Genomic DNA, 20,551 nt, shown 5'->3' on the forward strand with positions numbered 1-20,551 from the left:
ATGAGTCAGAACAAAGAAAACAACTCTATACTATAAAACAGAGTGCTTGACTTCTGTTACAGATCATTATGTTTAATTAAGGATTCCTTTTGTTTTTTTTATCAGTTCCTCAGAAGAGATATCACGTTGCCAAGAAATGATTCAGAAACTTCAAAACTTATTGGAGTCTGAGAGAGAAAACTGTGGATTTGTCAGTGAACAAAGGCTGAAACTTCAGCAAGAAAATGAACAGTTACAGAAAGAGACTGAGGATTTAAGAAAGATTGCTCTTGAAGCTCAAAAAAAAGCCAAATTAAAGGTATTTTCAAGTCTAGTTAGAGTTAAATGTGTACTTGTGAAAATCAAAATATAAGAGAGACCCAGTAAAACATTTTTAAGGCCTTTTTTTTTTTTTTTTTGCCTTTTCATCAGATAGCACTAAATCATAATGCAGAGCATTAACCAGTCTTTTTTGTATTGTAGAATTTGGCAAGCATACTTAAAAATGATTGCTTTCACTATCCACACACAAAAAAAATTCTTTCCAACCATGAAATACACTGATATTCTTGCCAAAGCAATTTAAGCAGTGCTAGCAAAACTATAGATGAGATAACTTTACAGACTGTCATCCTCTCTTCTATAATAGCCTCTTAAAAATTGAACTCTAAAACTAGCTCTATAGAGGATGCTACATCAGTATGCTCTGAGAACCTCTCATAGGTAGTCTAAAATTTCCATGCTAGGAGGAAGGCAAGGGATAAAAGTCTCTTCTAGAAAAAAAAATCCCCTTTATTTTCCCTCTCCTTCCCTCTTTCTTCATGGTAATGCTTAATATGCTTTGACAATAGGAACGTGTTTAAGGGAGTTACAAGAAGCACTGGTGTGACCATCAGCATGTTGCTTGCTTTACCCCATTCCATGCAACTTTTGTAAAAGGTGGCATTAACTCTTTATGTTAAAAAGCTGTATCTTCCAGTTTCATAGTAAAGATTGAGATAGCAGTATTTATGTTTCACTTTGTTTTTTGTTACTGTGTACTCATACAAAGTCACATTCCAACCTAATTCATATCAACCCATATGTATTGCCTTCTACTGCATGTATCAGACACTGTAGTTATTAATAAAAGCTTTAACTCTAAAAGACAGCTTTGTAGATCATACAGAGAGGTTTGTACTTTATGGTTTAGTATGTGGGAAATCTTCGAAGAACAAAAGGGAAGAATCACACCACCAGATATTGACGATATAAAGCTACACTGTGCTATCAATAATAATCAATTTGATCAATGGAACAAAACATAGTCCAGGGACAAACCCATTTTTCATAATCACCTCATTTATAACAAAAGCACTACTGTAGTTCAACAGGGAAAGAATTATCTTTATAAAAAATGATGCTAGATCAATTGGGTCCATATTTTTAAAATAAACCTTGACCCCTATATCACACCACACATTTAAACTCATTTGAGCTGTCTTGTAGACCTAAATGCAACATATAAAACAGTGGACCTTCAAGCTTCAAATCTTCATGATCTTGGGTTAGAAAGAATTTCTTAATGAGAACACGAAATGCAATAATCATAATAAATTAATTGGATTTCATTAAATTAATATTGAGTCATCAAAAGACACCATTAAGTACAATGCTAGCCCTGGTTTGCCAGTCTTGCCTCTTAAAAATCACAATCCAATTGTCGAAATAAAAAAAGACACCATTGGGGCATCAGGGTGGCTCAGTCAGTTGAGTGTCTGACTTTGGCTCAGGTCATGATCTCACAGTTTGTGAGTTCGAGTCCCACGTCGGGCTCTGTGTTGACAACTCAGAGCCTGAGCCTGCTTCAGATTCTGTGTCTCCTTCTCTGTCTGTCCCTCCCCTGCTCATGCTCTGTCTCTCTCTCTCTCAGAAATAAACAAATATTAAAAAAAAAAAAAAAGACACCATTAAGAGGGTGAAAAGTAAGAAAGTATTTGGAATATGGAAAGTATATATAATGTATGTATAATATAATACACTTGTAATACAATAATATATATATGTATATATAATAGAACATAACCAAAAAAAGGACTAATATCTAGAATAGAATATAAAAACTGTTACCAGTTAATGATAAAATAGTTAGCAGTTAATAAGGAAAAAACAAACACCCGTTTCCAGAAGTGGGTAAAAACTTTAAATAGGCACTTCATAAAAGAGAATTTATGAAAAAATGTTCAACTGCATTATTAATCAGCAAAATAATGAAAATTGCAGTGAGGTACCACTGCATACCTACCAGAATGGCTAAAATAAAATAAAAAAAAACTAAGACTATCAAGTGTTGACAAAGATATAAAGCAACTGGAACTTTCATACACTACTTTGAGAATGTAAGTTGGTACAACCAGCAGTTAGCATTATCTTTTAAAGTTGGACATACATACATACATACGATGCCAAATAATCCTGGCTACATACCCATAGATATGAGTGCTTATGTTCATGAAGACATCTGTATAAGAATATTCATAAAAGTTTTAATCATATCGAACACTGAAAATAACTCATGTCCATCCACATGAGATTACATAAATAAATGGTGGTACACTCAGATAATGAAATAGATGCACCAATAAAACAGAATGAACTATAATTATGGATGAGTCTCACAGACCTAATGTTGAACAAAGAAGCCAGACACGAAAAATCTCTAGTCTATTAATTTCATTATTTGAAAGTGAAGAATAGGCATAATTACCTATGAGGATGAGATCAGAATAGAGGTTACAACTTCAATTACAAAATGAGTAATGATTAGGACATATGAGTGAGCCTCCTGAGATATCTAAATCAGGGTGGTGACTCTGGCATGTTAGTATATGTGTAAAACTTGAGTTGGAATGTAGTTCATTGTAAGGAAAAGAAAGATAAATCTTGGCAAAGGAAAGTTTAGTAGGAGTGCAGATAAAACAAGTGCACTATGTGGTTGATGGGCACATAGGGATTCGTTGTAATATTTTTATTTTTATTTTGTGTATGCTTGAAAGTTCTCATACCAAAATATTTCCATAATAAAATAAGTCAGTGTACTTGGTGAAAAACTATTTGTACCTTGTTCGATTTTAAATTTTACATTATAAATTTCATATGGGTTTATAACTAAAAGCTATTAGTGACACTATAAAACATTAGTGGGAAATGTAGGCAGATATGTAACTGATAGATGGAAAAGAACTTTCCTAGCAAAACAAACAAAATTGGAAGATATTGCAAATGAATATATTGGTAGGTTTAGGTATATAAAGTTTTTAAATATTTAGAACCATTTTTAAATGTTTTGAAAAGAAATAACTGGGAGAAATAATTTTAGTAAATGGGACAAAAGACAAAAAACATTCACACATAAGGAGCTTTAAAAAATATTATAACCCAATAGAAGAACGTGTAGGAGACATGAACAGAAGTCACAGACTAAGGAAACAAAGTGCTAGTAAATAACTTTTTTAAAGTTTAAAGTCACAATTGCACAGTTATCAGTGAGTGAATGTGCAACTGAGAGTTTAAAATGATACACATTTAGAGGCCCCTGGGTGGCTCAGTCAGGTAAGCATTCGACTTCAACCCAGGTCAATCGACTGCAGCTTGTCAGTTCAAGCCCCACATCGGGCTCTATACTGACAGCTCAGAGCCTGGAGCCTGCTTCAGATTCTGTGTCTCCCTCTCTCTCTGCCTCTCCCTCCCTCACTTGCACTCTGTCTCTCTCAAAAAAATAAATATTAATTTTTTTTTAAAATGGTACACATTTAGAGTCTAAAATTTTCTCGTAAGAAAATAAGTAAAATATTTCATAATTCAAAAAATCCATTGCAACATTATTCATAACTAGAAATGAAGGAACAATGAGATGGTACATCTATAAAATACTGTATTGAGTCATCATTAAAAATTGGTTCTAAATAATTTATAATGTTTTTTATATTGCTATGTCTAAGTTTTAAAACAATAAGAAAAAATATAAGTATATATATATTGCAATTCTGTATTCACTACTCTAACTTCTAAAATTCATAAATAAAAAACAACAGGTAGAGTAGAGGTAGTTATCTCTGAATTGTCAATTACAGAAACCTTATATTTGTTTTTAATTTTTTTTATCTTCCATTACTTTACAATATGTTTATGTTTACGGGTTTTGGTTTTTATAATGGGGGAGAGGGAAATTCATGACTTTCCCTACCTGGTGCTACATTTTATCTATCTTTAACAGTTCAGGATAGTAATTGATGTTTTGGAGAACAAAAGGATGACAGAACTATTTGTGTGAGTGGTTCTCTGCAGAGGAAAAGCACAAAGAAAAAAGGGAGACCATAAATCCTTTCTTCCTACCAATATATTGAATTTAATCATTAGTGGGACTTCTTTTGTAGGAGACTCAGTTGTTTGTAGTCCATAGCTGCAGATCTGTCCAGTTTAACAGTTGGAATTTCACCAGCTAAAGGATCTGGCATGTGTTTAAAGACTACATTTTGATACCAAAAAGCCATCATTAATTTGGTCTACAGATGTGTTTTGGTAACTTTACTATGTTTCAGGTGCTGAAAATGTAAAGAAGACATGCGCCTCCCCCAACCTTAAAACTGTCATTTTTTCATGGAGATGGGCAAACTTTAACATGTATTTACAAACTAATAAATACTCTTTAGGAAAAACATAGGGCACTGAGAGAACTTAGAGGGACTTGATTTGGTTCTAGATAGAAGCAATAATTGAACTAAGTTTTAAAAATTGAATAGAAATAACTAAGACAAGCTGGAGGGGTAAGATTACTTCAGGCAAAGGGAACTACATGTGAAAATGAGCCAAGAATGAGAAGCCATTGTAACAGAAACAAAGAAAAAAAAGGGAATAGTAGCACAATACAAGCTTGTTAGAAGTAGACAAAGACGAGGTTGTCACAAAGAACCTCAGAACAAGGCTTATCAAATTACAAATAAACTTTCTAAGAAGAAATGGGGAGTTAACTAGGCACGCAGACTTCTAAAACTGTATAGATGTGTTTATCAGTTTTTAATATATATATGAGAGAGACAAAGACAGAAATAGACGGTTCTGCCTAACACATAAGAACCATGGCTTCTCCAGGCAAGGTTGAGATTGAGACAGAGAAGGAGTAGGAGCATATTCAAATCTAAATTTGCAGAATCCAATAAGACAGAAATTAAAATAGCAGGAGTCAAGGAGACTCTGAAGCTTGTAATATAATAGACAATTAATAAAACCAAGGTTGTTTTCCCAGTGCCAGTATTTATAAAGTCTTAAATTTCTACTTGTATATTATTTGAGAAACCAAATTTAAGAGTTTTAGGAAGCACATTGCATTTAGCAGAAGTAGTGAGGATGGGTGTTTGCAGTTTACCCCAAGAACCATGGATTTTGCTGTTGTTTAGTTTTCCTTGGTATTGAGTAAAGTTGAGTCCTTTTTATTCATCCTTTTTTGATTTTGGAAAGTGGCCATATTTGATGAATTACTATAAGCTATACCAGCTGTAACGATCTTTAAAGCACATTACTTTAAAATATCATAAGATAAATATTCTTTATAATGTTTCTTTAGTATCGTAAGATAAAGATGGCCTGAGAGTACACCAAATAAATTGTTCTAGTGACTGTTTTCTCAGTTGCCTCAAGGATGGTATAGACAGTTTCATTCTAGAAGCATTCAAGAGAAGGCAATTCATTACATACACTGAATGCCTGAGAGCATTAGGGCTTAATTTTCTCCCTGAACCCCAATTAAGAATGCTTCTAGAGTATTCAAAAAGCATTTACTTATATGTTTATTCTGCATTAAGTTATTTTTACCCTAATGACATAAATTAGCTGGAAATAATGGACAATCCTTACATATGAGATTCTGAAAAATCATTATTTATAGTCTTTTTTTTCCTGAAAAAGAAATGTTTATACCATAACTGAAGTGGTAAAGAAATTCTCGTATATTACTTTCTTTACAAAACCCTTTAAAAGACAACTTGAAATTTAGTATGAGGTGACCTGAGGAGATTCTGAGTTGAGCACATTAAGGTGCTGAGAGGATGGTGCATTTGGAGAGGCCGTGGAGGCTCTGCACACCCCCAAATCCATACCTTGCCCTATATAACTATTCCATTTGCCTGTTTCTGAGTTGTACCCTTTATAATAAATTAGTAAACTTTTTTTTTAATGGTTTGAGTAAAAAGCTCTCAGTTATTTGAGAGCATGAACATTTTCCATGGATCCTGGCAGCAAAAGTAAAAGTAGATAATGAGAGCAGTTTTATATTAAATAGTATACTTTTTTCCTACCGGCATTTTAAGATGTTGAGGAAAGTGTTGCAAAAAAATTGTCCATAATTCTGGTTTCACCAAATTTAAATTACAATACAGGATAAGTCTTCATTTGTGATGAAGGAAAATTGTAAACTTATTTTTATATATCTCATCCAGACATTTCTGTGCCACAAACACCACAATGAGTTATTGCTTTTGTAAGTATCACTGATCAGTGTATCCCCTACAATAGAAAAAAAAAAAAAAATAAAAGAAGATATGTGTTCATTTTGTTCCTTAGATCAGTACAATGGAACATGAATTTTCAATAAAGGAACATGGATTTGAAGTTCAACTAAGAGAGATGGAAGACAGTAATCGAAATTCCACTGTTGAACTGAGACATCTCTTAGTGACTCAACAGAAGGTGGCCAATAGGTGGAAAGAAGAAACAAAGAAACTTACTGAAAGTGCAGAGATTAGAATCAGTAATCTCAAGTAAGTCCACTATTAATTGTTTGATACATTTTACAGAATAAATTATTTAACCTTTAATGTCTTTGCCATCTTTTTGTAAAAATATCTTATTTTTTTATTCAGCAAATATTTATTGAACTGCTATGAAAAATATTAAGCATTAGAAACCAAAACTCATACTACATTTTTGAAAACTTTAGTCACATTCCACAGAATATAATGATTTTTTTTGGACGTGGCAGTTTAGAATCTTAATACTCTTTGCATATAGGTATAGCATATAATATTTTGTGGTTGCAGCAGAATGTGATTGATTTGCAAAGCCTGAAATATTTGCTCTCTGGCCCTTGAAGAGAAAGTTTGCTGACCCCTGCCTGGAAAGTACTTGAGCTTTTATGCTGAATGCGATGGGATGCTATGGAAAGCTTTGAGCAAAGTGATATGATCAGGCTTAAATGTTTAACAAATCAGTTTGATTGAAGTTTGAAGAACAGACTAGAGGGGCAAGGGTAGAAGGGAGAAGGTTGGCAAATACTGTAATAATTGGCGTATAAAATGATTCTAACTTGGATTAGGTTTTGAAGGGTTGGAAATCATTTTAAAAAGTTTGTTTGAACCATGTTAAATATGTGCTGCCTAGAAGACATTTAAATCGGGATATTAACTAGTCAGTAGAGTCTGTAAGTTTGAAGTTCAAGGAAGATATTGCAACAGGAGCTATAATTGTAGGACTCATTAACATATACGCGATTTTTAAAGTCATGGGATAATATTGTGTAGAAAGGAAGTCTAGGTAGAGAAATTAAGCTGTCAGAAGACTAAGTTCCAAAAGTTAAATTCTGGAGAGATGAAGACTGAGACTGGAAGAGTCTGAAAGTCTGAAAGACACTGAGAAAGAATATCCAGAGAAATAAGAATCATGACAGAATGGTTAAAAAAGAAATCTTTTTTTTTTTCAGGAGTATAAGCAATAATAATAGGTGATATTTATTTAGCACATAATGTGTTTTTTTGTTGTTGTTCTAAACGACTTAGATGTACTTACTTAAACTTTACAACAACCCTAGAACTGGATAACATTGTCATTTACATTTTACTGTAGAGAAACTGAGGCTGAGGGAGGTTAAGGAACTTAGTCAAAGTCACTTAGCTAACAGAATGACCAGTAAAGACAATATGCTCTTAACTGTTGTTTTATAAAATGCTACTGAGTGGTGAATATGGTGAGGACTGAGAATGGACCTTTTAGTTTGTTGCCGTTTGATGGTCTTTGTTAACCATGATAAGAGCAGTTTTGGTGGAATGCTGGAATAAAAATGTATTTGGAATGAATTAAAGAGACAAAGAGAATTTCTGCTTCCAGTTAATGAATGGTGAGCTAGGCAGTTTGAACCCGCCCTAGACCACAACCAAAAAAGTTAGATGAATTGTAGAAAACATCTATCGAGAGCATTAAAGAACTAACAAAAAAAAAAAATTGTTACCAATTTGGCATATCCTGGGAATGCAAAATTATTAAAAGCTTAGAAAATAAATAATATAATTTACTGCATTAGATTTTTTTAAAAAAGAAAAATTATAAGGCCTTCTCAATACAGAAAAAGCATTTGATAATATTTGATATCCATTTATCATTTTTCAAAATATCTCTTAGCAAACTAGAAATAGAATTTCTTTAATTTTGTAAAGGTATCTATTCTAAAGCAAACATTTTTATTGGCAAAAAATGTTAGTAACTTTCCTTTGAAGATTGAGAAGATACAAAGAAGTTCATTATTATCACTTCTATTAATGTTTGTATCAGAAGTCCTGATTTTCAGTGCACTGTGGCAAGAAAATGAAAAGGTAAACAAACTAGAAAGGAAGGAAGAAACAGTCATTCTTTACAGATAGCATGACTGTATATGTAATAAGTCCAAAATAATTAATAGATAATATGCAAATATATAAAAATCAATTGTATTCCTACATACCTACAACAAATATTTCAAAATTAAACCTATAATAGTAAACTTAACAATGCATCAAAAAGATAAAATACCCAGGAATAAATCTAACAATGTGTAAGACTTCTACATAACTATGATATCGGGATGATTAAAGAAGGCCTACCTAGATAGAGATCAGGTTAACTGATCAGAATACTCAATGTTATAAATTTGTTAACAGCCCTCCCACGCCCCCTGTCATCTATAGATGCATCGTAATCCCAATTAAAATCTTAGCACATGGAGCAGTATCCAAAATATATTAAGTGAAAAAATCAAGTATTATACAGTGTGTGTAGTATTCTACCTTTTAAGAGGGGGGCGTCTCTGTGTATGTGTGTACATATATATACCAGCATGCTACGTATACGCTATGTTCATACACACATGCACACATTCTCAAAAAGAGAGGTGACCAAAACAGTAATTGAAATGGTTCTCTGTGAGGAAAGAGAAAGGAGCAAAGGATGAAGGCTAGACTTCTTTGAATGAAACTTGTTTTATAGATATATTGGCTTGAGTTTGAAGCTATATAAATGTTCATATAATTATTTTTTAAATTAAATCAAAAAATTTTTTAAAAACCCCAAAATTGAAAGTAAAATTAGGGGCGCCTGGGTGGCTCAGTTGATTGAGCGTCCGACTTCGGCCTAGGTCATGATCTCACCATTCCCAAGTTCAAGCCCCACATCGGGCTCTGTGCTGATAGCTCAGAGCCTGGAGCCTGCTTTGGATTCTGTGTCTCCCTCTTTCTCTCTGCCCCTCCCCCACCCACACTCTGTCTGTCTGTCTGTCTCTCAAAAATAAATAAACTCTAAAAAAAATTTTTTTTAAATTGAAAGTAAAATTAGACAAATGAGCTAATTGTGTAGGAAGTTAATGGCTTAATTACACAGATAAATTATGTCAAGTTACATTAAACACAGTAATTAGACTGTATATCCCTAGTGAGATAAATCCTAAGGATAAAAGGAAATGTAAAAAAACCATAAACTGTGTTTAGTAGTTATATCATTAGAAATAATATCGGTATTATTATTCTGAAGCTTATAATTATGAGATAAAGCAATTGAGTAATTATGTAAATGTCTTTAAGAACCAAGATTTTTATAATAGAGAAGAAACTCAAAGAAATTAAATAAAACTTACAACTCGAATTGAAATTGGGAATATAATGGGAACTCATGATGTGTTTTACTCTTAAAAACATGTATCTCCTGGCTCTGTCCACTAAAAGGACCTGGAAGCACTGACCAGTATTCTGTCGCAATGAGGTATCCCAAAAGAAACCAGGACTCTTTAAAGAAATGATTGATCATAGATCTAGGATAGAAAAGTAGAAGATGAGCCTAGAAAACACTTTGTTGTAGCAAAAGGTAAAGAAGGTATCAACATTACTTGGGTCATGGCAAAAGTACCCAGGAGCTAACTTAAGTAGGCACCCTCTGGCTGATGTGGGGGCAGTTTGAACATCAAAAAGAGTATCTACAATAAATTGAAACATGTCAAATATATTAAAAATCCGTGACTTCAGAATGATATTTAATAAAGAAAAAAAGGCTTTGGACACCTTTGGAAGATGCTGTGGAACCAGCACATTCTGGAAACAGATAAAGTGGAAAGTCAAACTTTTATTGTACCTTGCCTTTACTATACTTCCTCAAATGCTACTTGGTCTTTCCTACTATAATAGCCTTTACTTCACTGCTTACAGAACCAGTGTAGAGATTTTGCCATTTAGTTGCTCAGTGTGTCTGTTCCAATTATACATCCCAGAACCAGGGAAATAACCACAGAGTAGGATTGTAGACACACTAGGCCCATTGTGAGACAACTTAAGCGAAGACTTCATTGATGACCTGATCTGCATAGACCTCTCCTGGTTAGTGACCACTGTGGTATTTGGGATCTGTAGAATTTTTTCAGCAGCCTTGCTCAGTAATACTGAAAATGTCCTGGATTTCTTTTTCCCCACTGCATGGTCACCCTGCTAACTCTTCACAGGTCCCTTAGACGAAGGCCAAGAGGATGTACATATGGATGTGTAACAGACTCCTCTTAAACATGTAGATGCATGGGAAAGGGCACCAGCTTCTCCTGCAGGTCATCTACGGCAGTAGTTGGAGATGGTGAGAGATAAATGAAAACAGGGTTCTAGTTTGTCCTTACAGTTGCTTCCGTTCATATCTAGCTTTTCTTCATGACATCTAGTTTAGCTGGCCCATAGTGACTTTGGACTTAACACCAGATGCAGAAACAACTGCATTGCATTGGCTTTTCTACCAGCTCCCACAGGTGTGTCACACCTAATTCCCAAAATAAATCCCATATTCTGTATCACTCAGTGTAGCTCTGTTTTCCTGAATAAACCCTGATACATATAGGAATTGGTTTCAATTACAGAAGTAGTTCCAGAAGAATATAACCTCATGAATGGGTACTCTAACTGGATCTGGATTATCTGGAATTGATTTTCTGCTTTGATTAGATTTAAAGGCCACTGGTAAAGGGTACACTGGTAATCCATGCTATGCAATGGCAAAACAGTTACTTAAATTACCACCTATATAATCAAGTGCCTATAAAGAATAAGGTGTGTAAAGTTTTTTTGATGGAGAAAACTGACAAACCAGAGACTCAGGAAATAGTTGCAGGTTGCAGTTTGAGTCCAGAGACATTCAGGCTGGAGACCTGAAGAGCCATTGTTACCATTCAAGTCCAAAAGTGGTCTACTGCAGAATTTCCTCTTGCTTGGGGGAAGTCAGCTTTTTGTTCTATGAGGCCATCAACTAGTTGTATGGGGCCCACCCACATCATGAAAGGTATTCTGCTTTATTCCAAGTCCAGTGATTTAAATGTAAATTTTACCTAAAACACTCTCACAGACACATCCAGAATAATGCTTGATTAAACATCTGGGCACCATGGCCCAGACAAATTGACACATAAAATTAACCATCACACTCTCCATTTTACACATGAGAAAACTCTAGACTTTGAAAAATTTATACAGATCCATAATTCATTGTCTGCAATTTTAAATTTGAAAAAAAAAACCCGAAAACAGACTTTTCCAAAGTTAACTGCCTATACTTTGGTGGCAAACCTGACTTGAACTGACAGGAGGCTATTTATGGTATAGGTATATCTGTGTGTGCACACACATATATGCATGTGTATACAGATACACATAAACATTTATTATGCCTATTCGCATGTTTTACTGAGAAATATTTATGACTACTGTAATCTCCGTCCTACTCTAAACCCTTAAAATACTGTTCTTGGCTGTGTTAGGCTTTGCTATATTATACATGTAACTTGTACACACGAGCTAATTATTCCCAGTAGGTTATTGATAGTGAATGTGTTTTATTTCAGTTTGTATTCTCTGAAGTATCAAAGTACGTTGCCAAAAGGAAGCACATAGAATGTTGAATATAATTGTCTTGAGTCTGTCAAAATACTTTTAACACAACCCTGTCTATTGCTTTCATCTGGGCTAGAAAGATTGTTAAGGTTCTTTACAACTTGTGACTTCAGGAATAGTACTTGATTTTTTGAAAAATAATTCACCCCAGTTATATACTCATTATCAAGGAATTTTTACATGATTCCCTTGAGTTGTCTCATTATTACATAGGAGTCTGTGAGTTGTAAGATTATCCATTTTTTTTTTTTTGGTAGGATATTTTATTAGTTCAGAAAGATCAAAGAATGTCTTCAAAAATTATAGATACCTTATGGGGAGCCTTGGTGGCTCAGTTAAGCATCTGACTCTTGATATCACTAGCCTCGGCGGGGCTCCACACTCCATGCTGACTGTGCTTGCTTGGGATTCTCTCCCCCTCTCTCTCTGTCCCTCCCCTGCTCATGTGCTCTCTCTCTCTCTCAAGAATAAATAAATTTTAAAAATATAGAAATTTAAAAAAGATATCTTAGACTTTAAGTTTTATAGATCTTAACTCCATACATTTATATTTTAGCATATAGGATTAAATATATTTGATCAGTAAACACCTTAATGAATGTAACAAATGCCCACAAATTGAATTCTTACATCTAAAATCACTTTTTTTTGAGAGAGAGAGGGCGCTAGTGAGCAAGGGGCAAAGAGAGGGAGAGAGAGAAGCAGGGTTCACCTGGGGCTTGTGCAGGGCTTGAGCTCACCCGATGTGGGGCTTTAGCTCATCCAAGTAGGACTTGAACTCATGAACTGTGAGACCATGACCTGAGCTGGTCAGATACTTAACAACTGAGCCACTCAGGTGCCCCTAAAATAATTTTAAATGTTCTAACTCATGCTTTTTAAAATAACCTGTAAAGTGCTGTGTGAAGGAAAATTTGTATAGTTGTTTTCAATTATAGACAAATCAATGATTCCACAGATTATTTTTCCCCCGAAACATAAATTGAGGAGGAGATCTGGCACAGGCACAAAATAGATGTGTCCCCACATGTGGTAAACACAAAAGATCAAAACAAAGTGAAGATGAAAAAGAGAGTAGACTTGAATTACCTTAGAGGAAGATAGAGAACACAGTGGTGACATTAAACTAGATGGGCTATAATCATAAAAAGAAATTGAATAAAATACTTTTTTTGTAAAAATATGCAGAATAAATCTGAAAACATGAAACCTTGGTAGCTGGGATTACTTTTTTTTTCTTTGCAGCTGTCAGTTAACATTTTATTTTTTAAGCTTTTATTTTAATTCCTGTTCATTAACATACAGGATTATATATGAGTTTCAGGTGTACTATATAGTGATTCAGCAGTTCCATACAACACCCAATGCTTATCATGACAAGTACACTCCTTAGTCCCATCACTTATTTAACCCAACCCCCCCACTCCCACCCCCTTCCCCTCTAACCGTCAGTTTTCTATCTCTCTCTCTCTCTCTTTTTTTCCCTTTGCTTATTTGTTTTGTTTCTTAAATTCCACTTGAGTGAAATTATATGGTATTTGTCTCTCTCTGACTTATTTCACTTAGCATTATACTCTCCAGCTTCATCCATATCATTGTAAATGGAAAGATTTCATTCTTTTAATGGCTGAATAGTATTCCATTGTATATGTATACCACATCTTCTTTATTCATTAGTTGATGGACTCTTGAGCTGCTTCCATATCTTGGCCGCTATAAATAATGTTGCTATAAACAAAGAGGTGCATGTATCCCTTTGAATTAGTGTTTTGTATTCTTTGGGTAAGTACCCAGTAATGCAGTTGCTGGATTGTAGGGTAGTTCTATTTTTAACTTCTTGAGGAACCTCCATACTGCTTTCACAGTGGCTGCACCAGTTTGCATTTCCACCAGCAGTTCACGAGTGTTCTTTTTTCTCCACGTCCTTGCCAACACTTGTTGTTTCTTGTGTTGTTGAGGCTAGCCGTTCTGACAGATGTGAGGGATAGCTGTGGTTATATGATATAATCACTCAGTGCCTTTAATACATACTGATAATATTAACATGGTGATACTAGACTGGAAAGTCATCTATCTTTTGGTAACACTCTTCCTAATGAGCTTAAGATAATAAAAGGCTTCTTTGACTACTCAAAATATAGTTTTCAAATATTGGAAATCACAATAGATTTTAGAAATATTGATCTGGTGTGAGAATTGAAGGTGAGAAATACACTGCAGCCGAAAAGATCCAAAGCTTAGTAATGAATAACACTTTTGGAGGAACATATTTGCTGGAACATAAAGATATTGGTAACCAAAAATTAATAGTAAATGACATCTTTAATGATAATAGCAATGTTTATATAATGAAATACAGCTATTTTTTTTAAGATGCAACAAATCTTGGCACTAAAAGATAAAATATAGATATTCAAGAAAGAAATATCACAGGGAGTTCTTCTTTAATCATGTTATGGAATTAACTGTTTCCATAGAGTTGATTTTCACTTGATCTTCTCTGTTCAAGAGTTTCATTATCCAGTTCATTGCTGAATTACTAATCTCTCCTAAAGCTTTCAGTTTGGCCCATTTGGGGTGTGGGGAGAAGGAAAGAAACCAGGCAAAAATAAATCATAGCTTTTAAGATCGTATACATAGCTGCTACAAGAATGCTTATAGTAGCATTTTTCATAATTGTCTCCAAATGGAAATGCAAATGCCCATTAGCAGTACAATGGATAATGAATTTATTATTACTCTATAATATCCTGATATACCTAGACATCCCTCTTTCTAGCATATTCCTAAAAATGGAATTGTTAAGTCATAAGGAATGCATATTTTCAACGTAGTAGAAAAGGCCTCACTGTTTCTCAAAATAATTGTAACTATTTACATTTTTGCAAGTAGTGTAAGAATTTCTGATAGTCCTCAGCTTCACTCAGTGAAGTCAGATATGTTAAATTGTGTGACTGTAATGATTATTGGTTTCTCATTATAGTTTTAACTTGCAGCTCATAATTCTATTGAAGTTGAACATCTACGTTTATTGGCCTTGTGAACTTTTATTCTGTGAAGTGTCTCTTCAAGCCTTTTAACCATTTCTCTATTGTTTACTTTTTCTCAAATGTTGCAAATATCTTCTCCAAAAAACAAAAACAAAAATATCTTCTCCTATTCTGTGGCTTATCATTTCCTTCTTTCTATTTTTCTCTTCCCCATCTCCTGACACATTTTGATAAACAGAAATTATTAACTTTGATGGAGTCATATTTATCTCTGGTTTTATGATGACTGTGTGTCTTATTTTAAAAACTCCCTTTCTATCCTGACCTCTAAAGATTCTCTTTTAGCTTAACTACCAAAAGTTTTATAGTTTTACCTTCCACAGATAAGTCTTTATTCACTCTAAAATTGATTTTGTGTATAGGGTAAGATAGAAGTCCATTTTTTCCATGTGGTAGCCATTCATCCCTATAACCTTTCATGACAAAATTGTCATTTCCTCAATATTTTGCAGAGTCCCCTTTGTCATAATTTGTGTTCGTATGTGTGTGTCTGTTTCTGAGCTTTCTTATGTTTCATTTGTTTGTCTGCCAATCCTGTGTCGATGCCATATTGCTGTTTATTATAGCTTTAGGAGACACTTTTGAAAACAAATACAAAATTAGAAAAGTGACTTGATATCTGATAGAACCACTCCTCTTGTTCTATTTTTCAAAATTCTTGTCTGTTCTTGGCCATGGACATTTCCTATTCATGTTAAAATCGTGTTCTTAAATTCCATAAAGAAATGTGATGAGATTTTGATTGGGAGTACATTGAGTCTATAAGTAAATTTGGAGCAAGTTAAAATAATTTAAAGTTTTAAAGATTCCAGTCTTTTGGACATGCATCTCTCCATTTGTTTACATCTTTTTTACTACCCTCAGTAAAGTGTATTCATTTCTTTATAGAAGTCTTACACATCTTTGTTAGATTTAGTTGGTATATTTTAGTAATTGATATTTTATGATATAAATAGTATTTCCCTGATTTTATTTTGTGATCTTTGCTTGCATACAGAAATAGAAATGCTTTTTATAACTGATTTTTTTTAACCAGGAACCTTGCTCAGTACAAAAACTGTAGATTCTTTGAGTTTTTCAACAGCTTTATTGTGGTATAATTTGCATACTATATATCTCGCTCCATTAAGCATACAATTCTGTGATTTATAGTAATTTTACAGAGTTGTGCAAGCATCACTTCAATCAGGTTTCAGCACATTTCCATCAAACCACAAAATCTCCCGTGCCTATTTGCAGGCAGTACCAACTTCCTATTTCTGACAATCAATAATCTACTTGCTGTCTCTTTAGATTTGCCTGTTCTGGGCATTTCCTGTATAGGGAATCACACATCATATGTTCTTTTGCATCGCACTTCTTTCCCTTAGCATAATGTCTTTCAGATTCATCCAAATTGTATCACAGATCAGTATTGTGTTTATTTTTATCAATGAGTCAGTAGTATGGATATATACCATATTTTGTTTTATCTGCTCACCAGTTGATGGACCTTTGCATTGATTCCACTTAAACTATTGTTTAATTGTGGCAAAATATGCATATGACATTTACCATCTTAACCATTTTTAAGTATACATTTCAGTGGTATTCAGTGTACTGAATGATGTATCACCACCCATCCTTCTCCAGAATTGCTTTTCATCTTGAAAATTGGAAACTCTGTACCTATTAAACTAAACTCCCCCAGTGCCCTCTTCCCCCTCCTCCAGCCACTGGCAACAACCACTCCACTTCTGTCTCTGTGACCTTGACTACCACCCTAAGTACCTCATATAGGTATCAGAGGTATCAGTCCCCCTGTGACTGGCCTATTTCACCCAACACAAAGTCCCCAAGACTCATCCATGTTGTAGGGTATGCCAGAATCTCCTTTTCTTTTAAGGCTAGCAGATAAGGAGGGACTTGCTTCTGTCATTTTACTATTTGTTTTCTATATACTTCACAGCTTTTTTGTCCTTCATTTCTTGCATTACTGTCTTTATGTTTAGCTGATTTTTTTAAATGAAACATTTAAGTTCCTTTCTCATTTCCTTTTGTGTATATTCTGTGTGTGTGTGTGTGTGAGAGAGAGAGAGAGAGAGAGAGAGAGAGAGAGAGAGAGAGAGAGAGAGAGAGATTGATTACCATAGGGATTACATGTAACATCCTAAAGTTGTAACACTAATTTGGGTTTATACCAGTTTAACCTCAGTAACATACAAAAACTCTGATCCTTTATAGTTCTGTCCCCACTCCTTTCAGTTGTTGATGTCACAAAATTATACCTTTATACATTATGTCCAAAAGCATAAACAAACAATTGTTCAAAATGCATCAGGCTCCTACATTACGTAGAAAACAAGGGGCACCTGGATGGCTTAGTAGGTTAAGTGTCTGACTTTGGCTTAGGTCATGATCTCAAGGTTTGTGGTTCAAGCCCCACACCCAGCTCTGTGCTGACAGCTCAGAACCTGCAATGTGCTTCAGATTCTGTGTCTCCCTCTCTCTCTTTTCCTCCCCTGCACACTCTCTCTCTCTCTCTCAAAAATAAATAAGCACTTAAAAAAATTTTTTAGAGAAAAATATAACTCTACTCTTTGTTTTCTACCTGATTTAAGAGTAATAGATTTTTTAAAAAACAGTTAGTCTATGGGGTGCCTGGGTGGCTCAGTCAGTTGGCATCTGACTTCAGCTCAGGCCATGATCTTGAGACTCGTGAGTTTGAACCCTGCATCAGACTCCTTGCTGCCAGCTTGGAGCCTGGAGCCTGCTTTGGATTCTGTGTCTTCCTCTCTCTGCCTTCCCCGCTTGTGCTCTGTCGCTGTCTCTGTCTCTCAAAAATAAACAAACATTTAAAAAAAAAAAAAAAAGGGCAGATCGTCTAAAAGCCAGTATTATTGCAACTTTGGTTCATAACTGCACATTTTGTTTTCTACATAATTTAAGAAATTAATGCATATGTTGGATTTTGTTTATGTATAATTATATCCTCTCTGAATATAACAGTTTTTTTAATATGAAATTTATTGTCAAATTGGATTCCTTACAACACCCAGTGCTCATCCCAACAGATGCCCTCCTCAATGCCCATCACCCACTTTTCCCTCCCTCCCACCCCCCCATCAAGTCTGAGTTTATTCTCAGTTTTTAAGAGTCTCTTATGATTTGCCTCCTTCCCTCTCTGTAACTTTTTTTTTTCCCTTCCCCTCCCCCATGGTCTTCTGGTAAGTTTCTCAGGATCCACATAAGAGTGAAAACATATGGTATCTGTCTTTCTCTGTATGACTTATTTCACTTAGCATAACACTCTCCAGTTCCATCCACGTTGCTACAAAAGGCCGTATTTCATTCTTTCTCATTGCCAAGTAGTAGTCCATTGTATATATAAACCACAACTTTTTTACTTATTTCCAGTCATCACATATTTTATTTCCCTTTTTCACCTATTACACTGGCTAGATCTCCATTACAGTGCAGAATCAGAGTAATAGCCTCTCCTTTTTTTCAATCTCAGAAAGCTTTCAGTCTTCATCTTTGTGTATAATGTTTTCTGTGTTGGGAGATAACTTCTGTTAGATTCAGGAAGTTTTCTTATTTTTCTGAGTTTTTATCCTATTGAATTTTATAAAAGATTTTTCTGTATTGTTTGAGGTAATCATTTGATTTTGTTCTTATAATCAATGGGATAAATTTTATAGATCAATTTTGCTAGTGTACCAAATTTATATTCCTATAATAAAACTAACACAGTCCGAATACATTCTTCTTAATATATTTCTGGATTTGGCTTGCTGGTATTTTGTTTAGTATTTTTTCATCTGTGTTCACTAGAGAGATGGACCTGAAGCTTTCCATTCTTCAACTCTCATTGTTAATTTGTAGAATCAAAGTTATGCCAGCCTCAAAAAATTGCTTTTTTGTTTTCTCATAAACTGTATGTTAGAAATGTTTATTTTCTTTGAATATTTGGTAGATCTCTCCAGTGACACTGTCTTGGCCTGGAGTGTTGTTGTTGCTGTTGTTGTTGTTTTGGGATTTCTATAGGAATATCTTTGATTGTTGATTCCATTGAACAGTTAAAAAAAACTCTTCAAATTTTCTTTTTCTTCTCTGAAACAGTTTTGATAAATTATATTTTTCTAGAAATGCCTCCACGTCTTCTGAATTTCCAAGTATTTTGGTTAAAATTTGTTTATAATATCTTCTTATCTGATGTCTGAAGCATCTGTAATGATTGCATTGCTGATACTGATATTATTTGTTTTTTTTTAATATATGAAATTTATTGTCAAATTGGTTTCCACACAACACCCAGTGCTTATCCCAAAAGATGCCCTCTTCAATACCCATCACCCACCCTCCCCTCCCTCCCACCCCCCATCAACCCTCAGTTTGTTCTCAGTTGATACTGATATTATTTGTACCTAGTCTCTTTTGTCCTTATCATTCCACCAGAGGATTGTCAATTTCATTACTCTGTAAATAAGCTTTGATTTTTTAATCTTCTTTATTTTATATTTGTTATATATTTTCTCTTTATTACCTCGCTCCTTCTGCTTTCTTTGCTTTCATGTTGCTGTTCCTTTTCTGTCTTCTTGAAATAGAAGCATATCTTACAAATTTTCACCTTTTGTTTTTTCATCATTTGAATATATTTTCTTAAATGCTATTGATTTTCTCCCAGACACTGACATAGCTTTAGCATACAAGTTTTGATACATCTAGTATTTTCACTCTTATTTACTTCAAAATATTTTCTGATTTTCATTTCTTCTTTCAATCCATGTGTTATTTATAAGTACATTTTTAAATTTCTAAACATATGGGGACATACTCTCTTTTTGTTAATTACTTCTATTTTCCATAGATATGTCTCTTAGAAACAGTATATAGTTTTGTTTTAGACCATTTAGTTCATTTATACTCAGTGTAATCCAAAGTATATTGAGATTTGTTATGTTTTATTTTAGTACTTCCTATTTTTATCATCTCTGCTTTCTTTTTCTTTCCTTTCTCATCTTTTTTTATTGACTAGGTATTTTTTTTTAATCATTCCACTTCTCCCCTTAAGTTTTAGAAATTAAATACTCTGTTACCCTAGAAATTATGCCATATATATTTACCATAGGAAAGTCTAAAGTTAATCAAAGCCATTTTCCTCTAGCCAGATAATCCAAGAACTTTGGAACATATTAACACCATTTGTTTCCCTGGCCCAACTTATATGTTATTGTTGCCAAATTTTTAAGTCTGCTTTGTAGTGTTTTTATTTCACACTGCTAATTATTTTATATAATTACAGTTCATTTAGCCCATATATTTACCACCTTCTTTGTTCTGCATTTCTTC

At 34.0% G+C, this 20,551-nt stretch overlaps 1 protein-coding gene across 3 annotated transcripts in view; it reads left to right on the forward strand.

The window, feature by feature from the left end:
• Positions 1-20,551, forward strand: part of SCLT1 (sodium channel and clathrin linker 1) — a 217,658-nt gene that overhangs the window by 157,434 nt on the left and 39,673 nt on the right. For all 3 annotated transcript variants that reach the window (XR_015250225.1, XM_086704243.1, XM_086704244.1), the window contains 2 exons: positions 106-298; positions 6,577-6,773. Coding sequence is in view for 2 of the 3 variants with exons in the window: in XM_086704243.1 (XP_086560369.1) it covers positions 106-298; positions 6,577-6,773 (390 nt within the window). In the remaining variant the exon portion in view is untranslated. The remainder of the gene's footprint in view (positions 1-105; positions 299-6,576; positions 6,774-20,551) is intronic.

The sequence above is a fragment of the Puma concolor genome, chromosome B1 (assembly GCF_028749965.1).
Source record: "Puma concolor isolate L17-30 chromosome B1, mPumCon1.1.hap2, whole genome shotgun sequence".
Taxonomy (NCBI): domain Eukaryota; kingdom Metazoa; phylum Chordata; class Mammalia; order Carnivora; family Felidae; genus Puma; species Puma concolor.